Source organism: Pan paniscus, chromosome 15 (genome assembly GCF_029289425.2).
Source record: "Pan paniscus chromosome 15, NHGRI_mPanPan1-v2.0_pri, whole genome shotgun sequence".
Lineage (NCBI taxonomy): Eukaryota > Metazoa > Chordata > Mammalia > Primates > Hominidae > Pan > Pan paniscus.
The window spans coordinates 93265502-93283023 of NC_073264.2; the positions used below are offsets into that span (position 1 = coordinate 93265502).

The window sequence follows — 17522 nt, forward strand, 5'->3', positions numbered from 1 at the left end:
ACGTGAAGCTAAGAGCGAGTGAACGCCGGGGACACGTGACCTTGGTAGCGCGTCCTCCTAGCTTCTGTTAGCGGGCCTTCTGGGGGATGCTACATCGCCACCTGCTGTCTGGAGGATCTTCTCCGCTTCCCACCCATTTCTATGGATTCTTAGGTTTCCGGGGGGAGGTCTGGACCGCTCACCTGAGTTCCATGTTCTTTTTGTTTTCCACTTTGACTTTCTACTGTGTTCATATAACTATTTACGTTCTTTCTCCTCCTCCTGCACTGAAAGTTTAGTAAGAAAAAAGCCATCATTACATTCTCCCAAAACCTAGCACTTGTATAAAAATGATAGCTAGGCCGGGCGAGGTGCTTCACGCCTGTAATCCCAGCACTTTGGGAGGCCGAGGTGGGCGGATCACCTGAGGTCGGGAGTTTGAGATCAGCCTGACCAACATGGAGAAACCCCGTCTCCACTAAAAATACAAAATTACCCGGGCGTGGTGGTGCATACCTGTAATCCCAGGTACTCGGGAGGCTGAGGCAGGAGAATCGCTTGAACCCGGGAGGCCGAGGTTGTGGTGAGCCGAGATCGTGCCATTGCACGCCAGCCTGGGCAGCAAAAGCGAAACCCCTCCCCCACCACCCCAAAAAAGAAAAAAAATGATAGTTAATATTTATATAAGGCTTTCTATGAGCTAGGAACTTTTCTAAATGCTTTGGATATATTATCAAATTTAATACAGCAAACTTTGATGTAGGTGTTGCTGTTATTCATACACATGAGGAAACCGAGGCACGGAGAGGTTAAGAACAGCACAATGTCCAAGGTCAGATAGTAAGTTGTCTTGCCAGGATTCAAATCCAGGTGGCTTGTTACCAGTGTAGGTGTTCGGACCCTTTAGAGGGAACTTAGAAGTCCCATAAATTGTGTGGGAGACGGGGAGGTAGCAGCGGTTTGATGAAACTTAAATGGAAGGATAGGTGCAGATCTTGCACCTTGAAACCAGATTAAGGTGTACTTTTTTTTTTTTTTTTTTTGAGACGGCCCTCTCTCTGTCCCCCAGGCTGGAGTGCAGTGGCACAATCTCCCCGCTCACTGCAACTTCTGCTTCCTGGGTTCAAGTGATTCTCTTGCCTCAGCCTCCCAAACAGCTGGGATTACAGGCGTGCACCACGAAGTCCAACTATTTTTGTATTCTTAGTAGAGAAGAGGTTGTACGATGTTGGCCAGGCTGGTCTCGAACCCCCAACCTCAGGTGATCCACCTGCCTTGGCCTCCCAAAGTCCTGGAATTACAGGCCTGAGCCACCGCACCTGGCCAAAGTGTACCTTTTAAAGGATGTGGGGAGCTATATAAATATTTTAAAAGAAGACATGTGGTCATGTTTGCCTTTTAGAAAGATCACTGGCTGCAGAAAAAAGCAGTTCCTATTGAAGGAATCTTTGGAGAGACGATGGTGGTTTAAGAGAGTGTCTTAAAGATGGAAATAGGCCATTTTGAGAGATTCTTTGGACGTAAAGAGACTCAACAGAATGTGGTGATGATACCGAGTGGAGGAATACTAGCCTTTTTCGTCTTGAGTCGAATTACATAAAACGACATGGACAAACGTGGAGTGGTTTTAAGGAGCGGAGAGTTTAATAAGCAAGAAGGAAGGGAGAAGAAAGAAAGAAGCAGCTCCCCTGTACAGAGACAGAGGGATGGGTCCTCCAAAGCTGAGAGAGGAGACCCAGAGTGCGTGGGAGATACCAGCCAGTTATAGGAGGAGGCTGCAGGAGGCGGTGTCTGATTTGCATAGGGCTCAGGGGACTGGTTTGACCACGCATGTCATTCATGTAGCCCGCTAATAAAACTGGCCATTCCACCCTAGCCTTTTAATATGCAAATGCAGGGCGCCATGATGTTCTACTCATGTGGGGATATGTGGGGGTGGCCATGTTGCCAGGCACATGTGACAACAAGGGCAAGAGGACGATGGTGGGAATCACCGTGTTGGTGGACCCAGTTTCTAACTGCCTGCATTTGCATATTAAAGGTTGCCAGCTCGGGTCTAAAAGTCAGGGCTTTTATGCTAGACAGGAAACGTTTCAGGAGCTGCTTCAAAAGAGACAAAAACTTTCCAAGGACCCTTTTCCTCTCTATCTGCCTAAAATAATTTCTTAATAACTCCTACCACAATGAGGGATTGGGGAAGGTAGGAGACAGAAATGTGAAGGTGACTTCTGGGTTTGTGACCTGGGCAGCCACTGTGGCAGGAGTGGTATTGAGAGCAGAAACATGGGAGGAGCAGCAAGGTTTTGGGAAGAGAATAAGATAGAGTTTACATTTTGGAGATACTGAATTTGAAATGTCTATGGACATTTGAGTAATTATGTTGAGTAATGGTTGGATACTGAGTCTGAAGTTCAGGAGGCTGCTTTGAACTCAGTGAGGAATTGTCATTAAAAAACAGGTAGCTAAGGCCATTGTGGTGGTGCATGCCTGTAATCCCAGCACTTTGGGAGGCTGAGGCAGGCAGATCTCTTGAGGCCAGGAGTTCGAGACCAGCCTGGCCAACATGGTGAAACCTCATCTCTACAAAAAATACAAAAATTAGCCGGGCGTGGTGGCTCATGCCTGTAATCCCAGCTACTCAGGAGGCTGAGGCAGGAGAATCACTTGAACCGGGAGGTAGAGGTTGCAGTGAGCCAAGATCGTGCTATTGCACTCCAGCCTGGACAACAGAGTGAAACTGTGTCTCAAAAAAAAAAAAAAAAAGTAACTGAAACCATAGGAGTGAATAAAATCATTTTAGGGAAAAGGAAGTGATTGAGAAGAGGGCTAGAGCTGAGCCGTGAGGATAGGAGAAGCAATAAACAAGGAGGAGGGAGGAGAAGCAAGAGAGTGTGACATTGTGGAAGGCCTGGGCAGGGGATGCTTCAAGGGGTAGTCGGTGTAAGTTGCTGCCAAGAAGTCAAGCAATATAAGGACGTATAAGAGCCCACTAAATTTTGTTGCTATGGAGACCATTGGTGACTTTGGGGACTGCAGGTTCAGAGAAGCAGAGTGGGCAGTGAGAGGTAAGAGAATGGAGACTGCCAGAGAGGACCAGGTGCTGAAGGAGAGGATTCGGTACCATTTATCGAGCATCTCTGTGTGCACGGTTCACAGCCTTGTATGGGGGAAAGTCCATGTTCTTAAGGATTTGTGTGGCCTACCCAGGGAAATAAATCATAGTCTCATGAAGTGAAAAAAATTGCAAACCACCTTTTCTGTTTTTGTTTTGTTTTTTTAAATTGTAGTTGATGTCTTTCAAATGAATTAATGAAGTCGAAGGTCTTAGTCTTTTTGGGGCGCTTTAACAAGATACCTTAGAGTAATTTATAAACAGAAATTTATTACAGATCTGTAATAAATTTACAGGCTAGGATGTCCAAGATCAAGGCTCTAACAGATTTAGTGTCTGGTGAGGGCCCATTCCTCGTAGGTGGTGCATTTTTTTGTCCTCACATGGTGGAAGGGGAAAAGGGGCAAACAAGCTTCCTCTCTGCATAAGGGCACTAATCCCAGTCACAAGGATTGGCCTTATGATCTAATCATCTCCCAAAGGCCCCATCTGTTAAACCAACACACTGGGGACTACATTTCAACAAATGAATTTTGGAAAGATACAAACATTCAGATCATAGCACCAAGTATCTGGGAATCATTTTTTATTCTCTTCCCACAACTTCTCCACGTCACCCGTTATTCCAATCAGTCCTCAAATGCTATAAATCCACTCCTAACTCTCTCTTGCCCTTGTCTTCATTGCTACTACTTAGTTCAAGCCCTCTTGGTATCTTGTGTAGTCTAGTCCAAGGATCTTTGAATTGGTCTTCTGATTCCAGTCTCAATATGTCTAATTCATGGTGCTGTCAGTGATCTTCCAAAAATGCAAATCTCACAAGATTTTCTTTTGTTTAACAAGAATAACTGCATATCAGGCCCTGGGACTATAACCATGAAAAACACAAACAGTCCCACCTTCAGGGGACTTACATTGGCAGGGATTCTTAAATGATTACACAACTCTTACTTCAAAATCCTTCAGTGATGGCCGGGTGCAATGGCTCATGCCTGTAATCCCAGTACTTTGGGAGGCCGAGGCGGGTGGATCACCGGAGGTCAGGAGTTCAAGACCAGCCTATCCAACATGGTGAAACCCCATCTCTACTAAAAATACAAAAATTAGCCGGGTGTTGTGGTGGGCACCTGTAATCCCAGCTACTTGGGAGGCTGAGGCAGAATTGCTTGAACCTGGGCGGCAGAGGTTGCAGTGAGATGAGATCGCAACAGTGCACTCCAGCCTGGGCAACAGAGTGAGACTCTGCCTCAAAAAAAAAAAAAAAAAATCCTTCAGTGACTTCCTATTGCCATCCTATTGCTGGCCTGAAAAGCTCTGTGATCTGGACCAACCACCTGTCCTGTTCTGTTCTCCCCAAATTCTCTCTGCCCCAGTCACTCCAGACTCTAGTCATACTAGCTTCTTCCTTTTACTTCTGGAAAGTTCACTAAGGAAAAGTATTTTGTGCCACCGCTACACCTTGAGCATGCCTACATTAAAGCACCATTACATCATACTGGAAGTATTACTTTATATACTACTGAACTGTCAGCTTTTGAGGGGCAGAGGAATCTTACTCTTTTTTTTTTTTTTTGAGACAGAGTCTCACTCTGTCGCCCAGGCTGGAGTGCAGTGGCGTGATCTCAGCTCACTGCAACCTCCGCATCCGGGGTTCACGCCATTCTCCTGCCTCAGCCTCCCAAGTAGCTGGGACTACAGGCGCCCTCCACCATGCCCGGCTAATTTTTTTGTACTTTTAGTAGAGACAGGGTTTCACCATGTTAGCCAGGATGGTCTCGATCTCCTGACCTCGTGATCGGCCTGCCTCGGTCTCCCAAAGTGCAGGAATCTTAATCTTTGGGTCAAGGGTTGCTATAGAGCAATGAATTAATGCATGAAGTCTTTTTGATTGACTGTCACAAAAAATTACCAATAATTCAGTAGGAGAGAGAGAAGTTACTGAGCTAATCAGGAAAGAGTTCATGGAGACAGAATAGACCATGTAGATGCACTTCCAGTACACTTTCTATGTCATCTTAGGCTACTCACCTTTTCTGTAATCTTCTTCATTGAAATCTTGTGTTGGCTGGGCATGACAGCTCAAATCCTAGCACTTTGGGAGGCCAAGGCAGGCAGATCACCTGAGGTCAGGAGTTCGAGACCAGACTAGCCAACATGGCAAAACCCCGTCTCTACTAAAAATACAAAATTAGCTGGGTGTGGTGGCATGTGCCTGTAATCCCAGCTACTCGGGAGGTTGAGGCAGGAGAATCACTTCAACCTGGGAGGCAGAGGTTGCAGGAGATAGTGCCATTGCACTTCAGTCTAGGTGACAGAGCAAAATTCCGTCTCAAAAACAAAAACAAAAACAAAAAGGTCGAGCGCAGTGGCTCACACTTGTAATCCCAGCACTTTGGGAGGCCAAGGCAGGCCGATCACGAGGTCAGGAGATCGAGACCATCCTGGCTAACAACGGTGAAACCCCATCTCTACTAAAAATACAAAAAAATTAGCCGGGCGTGGTGGCAGGTGCCTGTAGTCCCACCTACTTGGGAGGCTGAGGCAGGAGAATGGCGTGAACCCCCGGGAGGCGGAGGTTGCAGTGAGCTGAGATCGTGCCACTGCACTCCAGCCTGGGCGACAGAGCGAGACTCCCGTCTCAAAAAAAAAAAAAAAAAAAAAAAAGAGTAAGATTCCTCTGCCCCCTCAAAAGCTGATAGTTCAGTAGTATATAAAGTAATACTTCCAGTATGATGTAATGGTGCTTTAATGTAGGCATAATCAAGGTGAAACCCCATCTCCACTAAAAATACAAAATTTAGCCGGGCGTGGTGGCGGGCGCCTGTAGTCCCAGCTACTCAGGAGGCTCAGGCAGGAGAAGGGCATGAACCCGGGAGGCGAAGTTTGCAGTGAGCTGAGATCGTGCCACTGCACTCCAGCCTGGGCGACAGAGTGAACTCCGTCTCAAAAAAAAAAAAAAAGAAAAAAAAAAAAAGAAATCTTGTGTTAACAAGAGAGATTGCATAGAGCTATCTCCATCTTCTTGAACACTGTACCTATTAAATCCAAACTCGCATGAATTTTGTTACCCAAAATGAAATAGTTTAACAGAATTTCAAATGTTTGGCATTTTAAAAATTATGATGCGTATTAAGTGTTCAGACTTGCAACACAAATCAGTGGTAACTAAATGGTATCCTTTCAGTGTAATCTTCTCCTAAATTCAATCCTACCTAAAACAATTAATAAAATTTGGCTTCCAAGAAGAGGTAGTAGAACTTGGCAATTTATTTACTTATTTATTTGTTTGTTTATTTAAGATGGGTCTCACTCTATCGCCCAGGCTGGAGTGCAGTGGTGCAGTCTTGGCTCACTGCAACCTCTGCTTCCCGGGTTCAAGTGATTCTCCTGCCTCAGCCTCCTAAGTAGCTGGGATTACAGACATGCACCACCATGCCTGGCTAATTTTTGTTCTTTAGTAGAGATGGGGTTTTACCATATTGGCAAGGCTGGTCTCAAACTCCTGACCTCAAACAATCCACCTGCCTCGGCCTCCCAAAGTGCTGGGATTACAGATGTGAGTCACCGTGCCCGGCTATGTTTTTAAAAATTGATAACTGAATCTTGATGATATTGTGTTATAAAAAATGAATCAAGAGATAATCCAATTTACTATTACAGATCTTGGCATTAGCAATTTATGTTTCATAAAAAATGCTACACGTATTTCCAGGAAAGGGAGGTAGAAAAAAATACACACAACAGCATTGTGTTGAAACTCTCCATATATCCCTTAAGGACAAAAGACTTAGGTGTAATATTGCTTGCAATAAAGTATATATGCTTGAAACAAACCAAAGAAAACAAAAGAAATACAACCTAATGTTTCTGATTAGTGCTATTTTTGTCCTTTCTAAAAATATTCTGCTCTTCCTGATTACAGATTTTTCAAGTATTATTCATCAATCTCCTCTTTCATATATTGAAGGCAAAGGAATATTTTTAAAAGAGTTTACTTCTCTATTTTTATTTTATATTTTATTTTTTGACACAGGGGCTCACTCTGTCTTCCAGACTGGAGTGCAGTGGCACAATCACGGCTCATTGCAGCCTCATCCTCCACAGGCTCAGGTGACCTCCCACCTCAGACTCCTGAGTAACTGGGACTACCCACCACACCCCACCACACCCAGCTAATTTTTGTATTTTTAGTGGAGACGGGGTCTCACCATGTTTTCCAGGCTGGTCTCGAACTCCTGGGTTCAAGCCATCTGCCCACCTTGGCCTCCCAAAGTGCTAGGATTGCAGGCATTGCCACTGCGCCTGGCCCAGCCTCCTTGTAATTCTTTTCAACACCTTCCAGACCTTGATCTCTCAACCACTGAACTGCTTTGTTACTGCAGATTGCTGTTTATAACATTTTCTATTTATATAAACAGAATCCTATAGCATGTGTTCTTTTTTATCTGGCTTCTTTCATTCAGCACTGTTAGTTTGAAATTCATCCATATTATGTATCAATAGATCATTCCTTTTCATTGCTGGGTAGTAGTCTATGATACGGATTCAACACACTTTATCCATTCCTATGTTGATAGACATTTGGGTTATCTCATTTTTGGCTGTTACTAATCAAGCTGCTATGAACATTCATGTAAAAGTCTTTGTGTGGATATATGCTTTCATTTCTCTTGGGTAAATAAATCAGACTGGGATGGCTGGGTCAAGTGGTAGGTGTGTTTTACCTGAAACTGCTAAACTTATTTCCAAGGTGGGACAACCACTGGTGGCTACATTTTATATTCCTGCCAGCAGTGTGCCTTCTAGCTGCTCTACATCCTTGCCAACAATTGGTAGTCTTCCAAATTTTAACCATTTTATTTTTACTTATTTAAATCTATTTTTTGAGATGGAGTTTTGCTCTTATTGCCCAGGCTGGAGTGCAATGGCATGATCTTGGCTCACTGCAACCTCCGCTCCTGGGGTTCAAGTGATTCTCCTCCCTCAGCCTCCCAAGTAGCTGGGATTACGGACATGCACCACCACACCCGGCTAATTTTGTATTTTTAGTAGAGATGGGGTTTCACCATGTTGGTCAGGCTGGTCTTGAATTCCTGAGCTCAGGTGATCTACCCGCCTCGGCCTCCCAAAGTGTTGAGATTACAGGCGTGAGCCAGCCTAATTTTAACCATTTAATAGGTGTGTAGTGCCATCTCATTTTGCTGTTAATTTCCATTTCTCTAGTGACTACTAATGTTGAGTATCTTTTCATGCGCTTACTTGCCATCCTCTTATCTCTTTTGGCAGTGTTTGTTAAAATCTTTTGCCCATTTAAAAAGTTAGGTTGTTGAAGCTGGGCGCAGTGGCTCACGCCTGTAATCCCAGCACTTTGGGAGGCTGAGGTGGATCACGAGGTCAGGAGATCGAGACCATCCTGGCTAACATGGTGAAACCCAGTCTCTACTAAAAATACAAAAAATTCGCTAGGTGTAGTGGCAGGCACCTGTAGTCCCAGTTACTCGGGAGGCTGAGGCAGGAGAATGGTGGGAACCCAAGAGGCGGAGCTTGCAGATCACACCACTGCACTCCAGCCTGGGCGACGTAGCAAGACTCCGTCTCAAAAAAAAAAAAAGTTAGGTTGTTTATTCTTAAGCTATAAGGATTGTTTACATATTCTAGATGTGTTTTTCGAAGAGCAAAATTTTAAATTTTGATAAAGTACAACTTATTTTTTAAATTAATTCATGTTTTGTGTGTTGTATTTTAAAAATCCTTGCTTCCTGTGTGTATCCTACATTTGGAAAAAGGAAAAAGCTTTGCCAAAGCTAAGGTCACTTAAAATTTTCAGTATGTGATTTTTATCAAATAAAATCTTGGCATCATCCTTTTTAAGTCCCGTTGAAGCACAAGGTTTGAAATTTTTTTTGAAAAATATGATAAAAAATTTGCTCCATGATTTAATAATACTGTGGTTCAAAATGAGAAACAGCAAATTAAATGCTAATTATAAATTTAATACCACGGTATACAATCAGGTACCTAATAGTTATTATTTTATTTATTATTTATTTTTGAGATGGAGTCTCACTCTGTTGCCTGACAGGACAGGTATGCGCCACCATACCCGGCTAATTTTTTGTATTTTTAGTAGAGACGGGGTTTCACCATGTTGGTCAGGCTGGTCTGGAATTCCTGACCTCAGGTGATCTGCCTGCCTCAGCCTCCCAAAGTGTTGGGATTACAGGTGTGAGCCACCGCGCTGGGCCCTAATAATTATTTTTTAAGTATGCTTGTTACCAGAAGGGCTACCTTTGTATGAAAAGAAAGACATTTCAGATTCTTCATGTTTTTATTTCTCTCAGAACTTTAAAATGTGAACATTCGGTAATCTAGCCAGTCTTTACTTCCAGGTAACTTCTTCACTGGGTTGCAATTCCCTGTGTGGAAAGCAAAAAAGGAAGAAATGGAAAAACTGCAAATAAAACTGTGATACGAGATAAAAGGGGAAGTCAGAAGAATGATTGCAATATTTCATTTTCTTTTTTTTTTTTTTGAGACGAAGTCTGGCTTTGTAGCCCAGGCTGGAGTGCAGTGGCACGATCTTGGCTCACTGCAAACTCCACCTCCTGGCTTCAAGTGATTATCCTGCCTCACCCTCCCAAGTAGCTGGGATTACAGCTGTGTGCCACCACATCGAGCTAATTTTTTATATTTTTGGTAGAGACGGGGTTTCACCATGTTGGCCAGGCTGGTCTCGAACTCCTGACCTCAAGGAATCCACCTGCCTCGGCCTCCCAAAGTGCTAGGATTACAGGTGTGAGCCACCGCACCCGGTCAATATTTTATTTTCTATTACACTGATCCATTTAAAAAACTTACATATTAGATTCATCATATGTATTCTTTTCATTCATGATTTTAACTTTTACCATATTGTTAGCTTCATTTTTCTGGGTTAAAGAATTGTAATTACTTAAGTTTATCTTTATATGAAAGCTATTATCTCTGCTCAGTGAGTTCATTCGAAATGTTTTCTAAACACTTTCCAGCTTATTTTCTTTCTTGAAATCCCTGATTTGTGAATCACTTCTACCATCTCTCCATACCCACTGTGGATGCTGCTCAGTTCTCTTGCCCCTCAGGCTTCCTCCTACCCAGCTGTATGCCCACTGGCAGGCATCCTGTCTTGCTAACTGGAACTCTCTGCTGCCGGAGGAGCCATCTCTAGAGGCACAATGGGACCAGGCAGCTGCCAGTTGCTATCACTCTACCACCAGGTCTAAAGCTCTCAGGTAGTGCTGCTAAGAACACAGCACCTAGCTGCTGTTATTACTATTTATCTCAGCTATAGCATGTCTTAAGTAAGATAATATATGACAATATATGTGGAAGCTGTATATAAGCTAGGCTTTGGTCAGCTACTTTTAAACTGTTTCTGTATTAAAATGCACTTTGAATTAAAAAAAGACAATACTTTCAAAGACCTGAAACAGCCTATTCATTAAATGAAGACTTTAAATTCTAGAGGTAATCATACTGTTTTATCCAAGGATTCAATAACAAACAAGACTAAAAACAGTATCATTTGAATATAAGTCCTCAAGGGGGAAAAATTACCCCTTCTATTTATTTTTGGCACATATCAAAAAGAATATTCCCCAAATTTGGCCAATTGCTGGTTTAAAAAAATGCAGACTAACCTTTTAAATAACATACTCTTGTTCCGGAAGGCAGTTAGCCGTTCATCACTCTTTCTGTCTAAATAACATCCAATGACAAATCCCATAGGGACAAGAACATGAACCCAGTGGTCCCGCACAATCTGAAGTAAGTTCACCATGATAGCTAAAAGAAAAAAAAATTATCAGAAATACAACTGCTTTTTTTGTTTTTTTTTGAAATAGCCTTTAAATTGCATCTGGGCCGGGTGCGGTGGTTCATGCCTGTAATCCTAGCACTTTGGGATGCTGAGGTGGGCAGATCACTTGAGATTAGGAGTTCGAGACCAGCCTGGCCAACATGGCAAAACCCCATTTCTACTAAAAGCACAAAAATTAGCCGGGTGTGGTGGTGCGCGTCTGTTATTCCAGCTACTGGAGAGGCTGAGGCAGGAGAATTGCTTGAACCCAGGAGGCGGAGGTTGCAGTGAGCCAAGATCGTGCCACTGTACTTCAGCCTGAGCGACAGAGCAAGACTCCATCTCAATAAAATAAATAAATTGCATCTGAAACAAGAAGATGATAGACATAGATGTAATAGATGTTAAAAGCCTAATACGCCTCTTTGTTTTCCTGGCATCAGAATGTAGTATAATACTTTAAAATCTAATTGATGAAGATTACATACGGGACAATGATTAATATAAAATTACACTGCACTGGGTCTATTTATTACATTTTACTACTAGCTTCAATAGTGATGTGATACGATACAGAGCAGAGAAACAGAGATGGTATGTAAAAAAATTCTACCTGCAACAGCTGATTGTTTGCACCCTCCTCATGTTGTTTTGGAACTTTTTTTTGTAAAAGAGACAAGCTCTTGCTATGTTGCCCAGGCTGGAGGGCAGTGGCTATTCACAGGCACTACAGCTCTCAACTCCCGGGCTCAAGTATTCCTCCTGCCTCAGCCTCCCAAGTAGCTGGGACTACAGGCATACACCACTGCACCTGGCTCTCATTTAGGACTTTTACTTGTGTAAAACATATTTAGAACCTCTCACAATGCAAAAACAAATTTAATACAATTTTGCCAGAAATGGAATTCTTTAGGTAAAGCTGTAATTACTGAAAACTAAATTTAGAAAGGAAATTAAAAGATATGAGAGAAAAAAGAAAACTATATTCAATAATGTCACTGTAGATATGAATATAAATTACTCTAAAAAAGGTAAAGGGGCCGGGTGTAGTGGCTCACGCCTGTAATCCCAGCACTTTGGGAGGCTGAGGTGGGTGGACGACAACAAGGTCAGGAGTTCGAGACCAGCCTGGCCAACATGGTGAAACCCCATCTCTACTAAAAATACAAAAATTAGGTGGGCGTAGTGGCACATGCCTGTAGTCCCAGCTACTCAGGAGGCTGAGGCAGGAGAATTGCTTGAACTCGGGAGGCAGAGGTTGCAGTGAGCTGAGATGACGCCACTACACTCCAGCCTGGGGGATACAGCGAGTCTCTGTCTCAAAAAAAAAAAAGAAAGAAAAAAAAAAAGGCAAAGGGAGAAGAAAATTTACTTTTATAGAGTGACTACTAGGTGGCTCATGCCTGTAACCACAGCACTTTGGGAGACTAAGGCAGATGGATCGCTTGAGCCTAGGAGCTTGAGACTAGCCTGGTTAACATGGCAAAACCCTGTCTCTACAAAAAATCAAAAAATTAGCTGGGTGTGGTAGTATATGCCTGTAGTTCCAGCTACTTCGGAGGCTGAGGTGGGAGGATTGCTTGAGCCCAGGAGACGGAGGTTGCAGTGACCTGAGATCACACCACTGTACTCTAGCCTGGACGACAGAGCGTGATGCTGTCTCAAAAAAAAAAAAAAAAAAAAGACTACTAGGTTACTAGGTACCAGAGCCATCATCTATTTCTATATGTAATGTGAAATAACTATTATTTACATTTTACAGATAAGAAAACAGCTTAATCCAAATAGCTATTAAGTACAGAGCTGGAGTTCAAATTCAGCTTCACTCTACAGCTCTGGCTGCTATTATAGCCCATGCCTAAGAAACCCCTTCCTGAATTGATGTTTATGGTACTTAAAAGCTTTTAAATGCTGAGTTTCCAGAAGGTAGATGAGGAGGAATAGAACTATAGGTTTTTCCTTATCCGAAATGCTTGGGACCCGAAGTGTTTTCAATTTTTTGATTTTGAAATATTTGCATGCACATAATGAGCTATCTTGGGGATAGGACCGAATTAAAACATAAAATTCATTTGTGCTTTATATATACCTTATACACATAGCCTGAAGGTAATCTTATATGAAACTGTTTTTTTTTTTAAATAGTCTCGCTCTGTCACCTAGGATGGAGTGCAGTGGAGTTATAATAGTCCACTGCAGTCTTGAACTCCTGAGCTCAAGTGATCTTCCCACCTCAATCTTCTGAGAAGCTGGAGCTACAGCTGCTAATTTAAAAAAATTCTTTAAACATTTTTTTTTGTAGAGACAAGATCTTGCGATGTTGCCCAGGCTGGTCTCAAACTTGTGGCCCCAAGTTTCACATATGGGGGCACTTTGGATTTCCAACATTCTGATCAGGGATACTGAACCTGTAATAGACATCATGTGGAAAACAAATTGCACTAATTCAATAAAAACATAGTTGGATTGCCAATTTTCTGTAAAAATTCGTGCATACAGATGAATTCAAAATACACCTGTGTGCGTTTGGACTAAACTAATAAATCATGTACAATGACTAAGAAGACATATGACAACATCCTAGAAAGACAATCAATACATTATTGCCAACAAAAGTGCTTAGCACTAAGCTGTGCTAGGACTATGTAGACCGAATTTCTGCCTCTCCTCTTACACTGGCATACTTATACAATTCATACTTTTTTCTTTCCTTTTTTTTTTTTTTATTTTGAGACGAAGTTTCGCTCTTGTTGCCCAGGCCGGAGTGCAATGGCGCAATCTTGGCTCACAGCAACCTCTGCCTCTCGGATTCAAGGGATTCTCCTACCTCAGCCTCCCAAGTAGCTGGGATTACAGGTATGCGCCACCATGCCCAGCTAATTTTGTATTTTTGGTAGAGACGAGGTTTCTCCATGTTGGTCAGGCTGGTCTTGAATTCCCAACCTCAGGTGGTCCGCCCGCCTAGGCCTCCCAAAGTGCTGGGATTACAGGCGTGAGCCATCGCGCCCGGCTTTTTTTTTTTTTTCTCTCTGCGGCCCAGGCTGGAGTGCAGTGGCGCAATCTTGGCTCACTGCAAGCTCCGCCTCCCGCGTTCACGCCATTCTCCTGCCTCAGCCTCCCGAGTAGCTGGGACTACAGGCGCCCGCCACCACGCCCAGCTAATTTTTTTTGTATTTTTAGTAGACACAGGGTTTCACCATGTTAGCCAGGATGGTCTTGATCTCCTGACCTCGTGATCCGCCCGCCTAGGCCTCCCAAAGTGCTGGGATTACAGGCGTGAGCCACCGCGCCCGGCCGTTCAAGTGATTTTCTTGCCTCAGCCTTCCGAGTAGCTGGGACTATAGGCAGGTGCCACCACGCCCGGCTAATTTTTGTATTTTTAAGTAGAGATGGGGTTTCACTGTTGGCCGGGCTGGTCTCAAACTCCTGACCTCTTGATCCGGCCACCTCTGCCTCCCAAAGTGCTGGGATTACAGGCGTGAGCCACTAAGCCTGGCCATACTTTTGTCTTTTAAAAGGCAAGGTGGGCCAGGTGCAGTGGCTCACGCCTGTAATCCCAGCACTTTGGGATGCTGAGGCGGGTGGATCACGAGATCAGGAGTTCGAGACCAGCCTGGCCCACATAGTGAAACCCTCGTCTCTACTAAATATACAAAAAATTAGCCGGGTGTGGTGGCGGGCGCCTGTAATCCCAGCTACTTGGGCTGCTGAGACGGGAGAATCGCTTGAACCCGGGAGGCGGAGGTTGGAGTGAGCCGAGATTGCACCATTGCACTCCAGCCTGGGTGACAAGAGTGAATCTCTGTCTCAAAAATAAAAAAGCAAAGTAAAAGGGTAAGCGCATCATTTAGGCGCAACGGTGTCGGCTCAAGAGGATTTGCGATTTGGAAGAGAGCGAGGTTAGCGAGAAGACAGAAGGCTGGAACTTGGACGAATGTAAGCTGCTCGCGGAGGGGAGGCAGCGTCTTCCCTGCTTCAGGCCAGGCGTGGGATCCGGGCCGGTCTCCTCTCCAGTCCGGTTAGCGGGCGGTCACTGGGTCACATCTCTACGGACGTTTTCCTGTTATGACAGCCTCAGAAAACCCTTTCCAAAAGCTCCGGCCCGGAAATCCCATCCTCCACCCGAAGAAAACCCCATTTTCCTTTCCCGTCACCTTCGTTCGGAAGCCCCAGGGAAGCCCAGACCACCCCTCCACACATGCACAGCACCGAGGGCTTGCCTAGAACCCTCCCCGCCACCGTCGCCGTGATCCTCGTCGCGGCGGCCCCCCGGGCTCCCCAAACCCACCTGCAGCCTCAGCGCCGACAGCGACCCCGAGACCAAGGGCAACAGGGAACTCAACCCGCGCCAGTGGAAGCTGCGACCTCGGGACCTGCCATTCGCCGCGCCCGCACGGAGCAGAGGGGTGACGCCAGCAAATCATACTACTTTTTCCTCCTCAGGGTTGACTCCTCTCATTTTTTTTTTTAGCTTCCAAACATTACCAATAATTTCTGAATAAAATTTAGCTCCAGACAGACGAGGCGTGCAGGCGTGACCGCCGTCGCCTTCCGACAGCACCGTGCCCACCCCCCGGAGATGGTCTCGTCCTGGTTCCTCCTCGTCTCCGCCGCTAGTCTCCAGCTCCAAAATGGCGGCCGCCACTGTGGGGCTTCTGCCGGCCGGTAGTCCCTGGCGCTGCTGACCCAGCATCGGCTTTTCTACGTCTTGAACCTGGATTCGCCTAGGGGTTGGGAAGGGCTGTGGACGGCGTTGGGGGAGGCCTGACGAGGCAAGTGAGGGCGGGAGAAAGGAGCGAGCCTCGGGCTGGGGAAGGCGGCGTCATTGGCCCTCCGGGAGCACGGGGCCCCGACTCCGACCTGGTCTCCCCCGAGGACTCGCCCCCGCCGCTTCGGCTGCGACTGTCCCGGTCGTTCCCGGCAGAAGTGGTCAGCGAGGGAAAGAGAAGTGACTTCTCCATGGGTTTCAAGCTCCAGCTGTTTTGCGGCAGCCCGTACGGTTCCCTCCCGGGATCTTCTTCCCTCCTTTCTGCTTCCCTCTGCTTCCCCTTTCATCTCTTGGCGCTGGAGGAGTTAAACCGACGCCAGCTTTAGCTCCTTGGCTTCGTGGCTACGGCGTTCTTAGCCTCCCCCGCTCGGGCTCTTCCCGTCGTTTTGGGTTGAGAGACCACGAGGTTGCTAAGCTCTGGACACCGCTTAGGCGTCCTTTTAGTTCATCGACTCCGGAGACCTTTCGGTTGTTTGTACCACACTGTACTAAAAGGGTCTTGGCCCTTCGCGCCCTCCCGCCATCGCCCTCTAGCGCTTCCACTATCACTGCGAAGTTCTAATTCTTTTTTGACTTCGTACTATTTTACGTGCTCTTTAGAAAACAAGAGGTCAGATTGTAACCCCGGCAAGTCTGGCCTCCTGTGACCAGGCGAACCTGAGCTATCATTTATACCCATCCCCTAATTTTTAATTTTACAACCCCTTTAACCCCTTTCTTTTTTCTTTCTTTCTTTTCTTCTTTTTTTTTTTTTTTAATAAAGACAGGGTTTCACTATGTTGCCCAGGCCGGTGTCGAACTCCTGGGCTCGAGATCCTCCCATTTTGGCCTGTGCTGGGATTCCAGGCGTGAGCCGCCATGCCCGGCCTTGCAACCCCAGTGTGAAACTGGGGCTCTCCCTCAACTGACCGGGAAGAGCCTTCCCCACACAGTGAGCTCCAGGGCTAACCCAAACTCCTCTGTTTTCCCTTGGATTTTGCTTAGTTCACCTTAGTTGTCATCAACATGCACGGTCATTATTTTTTATTTTTGAGAAGGAATCTCGCTCTGTCGCCCAGGCTGGAGTGCAGTGGCACGATTCTCGGCTCACTGCAACCTCTGCCTCCCGGGTTCAAGTGATTCTCCTGCCTCAGACTCCCGAGTAGCTGGGACTACAGGCGCGCACCACCACGCCCACCTATTTTTGTAGCTTTAGTAGAGACAGGGTTTCACCTTGTTGGCCAGGATTATCCGCCTGCCTCGGCCTCCGAAAGTTCTGGGATTACAGGCGTGAGCCACCGCGCCTGGCCGATTTATTATTTGAGACCGGGTCTCGCTCTGTCCCCCAGGCTGGAGTGCAGTGGTGCCATCTCAGCTCACTGCAACTTCCGCCTCCTGGGCTCAAGTAATCCTCCCACCTCAGCCTTCCAAGTAGCTGGGGTCACCAGCGCAGCCACCGCGCCCGGCTACTTTTTTGTGTTTTTAGTAGAGAAGGGGTTTTGTCATGTTGCCCAGGCTGGTCTGGAACTCCTGAGCTCAAGTGATCTGCCCTCCTCGGCCTCCCAAAGTGTTGAGATTACAGGCGCAAGCCACTGCGCCCGGCAACATGCACGATTATTATTAAGAGGGCAAGTAACTGTGAGATATTTGCGATGAAGTAGTATCTGTCAAAACCAGTGCTCTGAAGGAATTTATGATATGATGAGGCTTCATTCCTTCTTGCAGTACCCATTTATGCTGCCTTGACCACTGAAGTTGGTATTGGATATACAAAGATGATCACTTTTACTCCTCTATACATTGAACATCCATTCAACAAATACTTTATGTGCCTCCTTTATAACAAA

At 45.5% G+C, this 17522-nt stretch overlaps 2 protein-coding genes across 3 annotated transcripts in view; one reads left to right on the forward strand and one right to left on the reverse strand.

The window, feature by feature from the left end:
* Positions 1–9400: 9400 nt before the first annotated feature.
* Positions 9401–15352, reverse strand: NDUFB1 (NADH:ubiquinone oxidoreductase subunit B1). Its single transcript, XM_003832779.5, has 3 exons — positions 15217–15352; positions 10771–10915; positions 9401–9507 (listed from the first exon to the last, which is right to left on the reverse strand). Exons 1-3 carry the CDS (start codon positions 15350–15352, stop codon positions 9471–9473), a joined length of 318 nt encoding a protein of 105 aa, XP_003832827.2. The 3' UTR covers positions 9401–9470.
* Positions 15307–17522, forward strand: part of CPSF2 (cleavage and polyadenylation specific factor 2) — a 43964-nt gene continuing 41748 nt past the window's right edge. The window contains exon 1 of one of the 2 annotated variants that reach the window (XM_003832778.7): positions 15307–15700. The gene's annotated coding sequence lies outside the window, so the exon portion shown is untranslated. Of the gene's footprint in view, positions 15923–17522 lie in introns of both variants that reach the window. The other variant, XM_014347690.5, reaches the window with a different exon arrangement.

Bases quoted from the DNA above. Each gene is read 5' to 3' on its own strand.
- NDUFB1 (XM_003832779.5), bottom strand. From the start codon at position 15,352: ATGATTTGCTGGCGTCACCCCTCTGCTCCGTGCGGGCGCGGCGAATGG. The intron at 10,916-15,216 runs GTGGGTTTGGGG...TTTTTCTTTTAG, and splicing joins TGTCGGCGCTGAGGCTGCAG to CTATCATGGTGAACTTACTT. The intron at 9,508-10,770 runs GTTAGTCTGCAT...CTTTCCACACAG, and splicing joins AAGAGTATGTTATTTAAAAG to GGAATTGCAACCCAGTGAAG.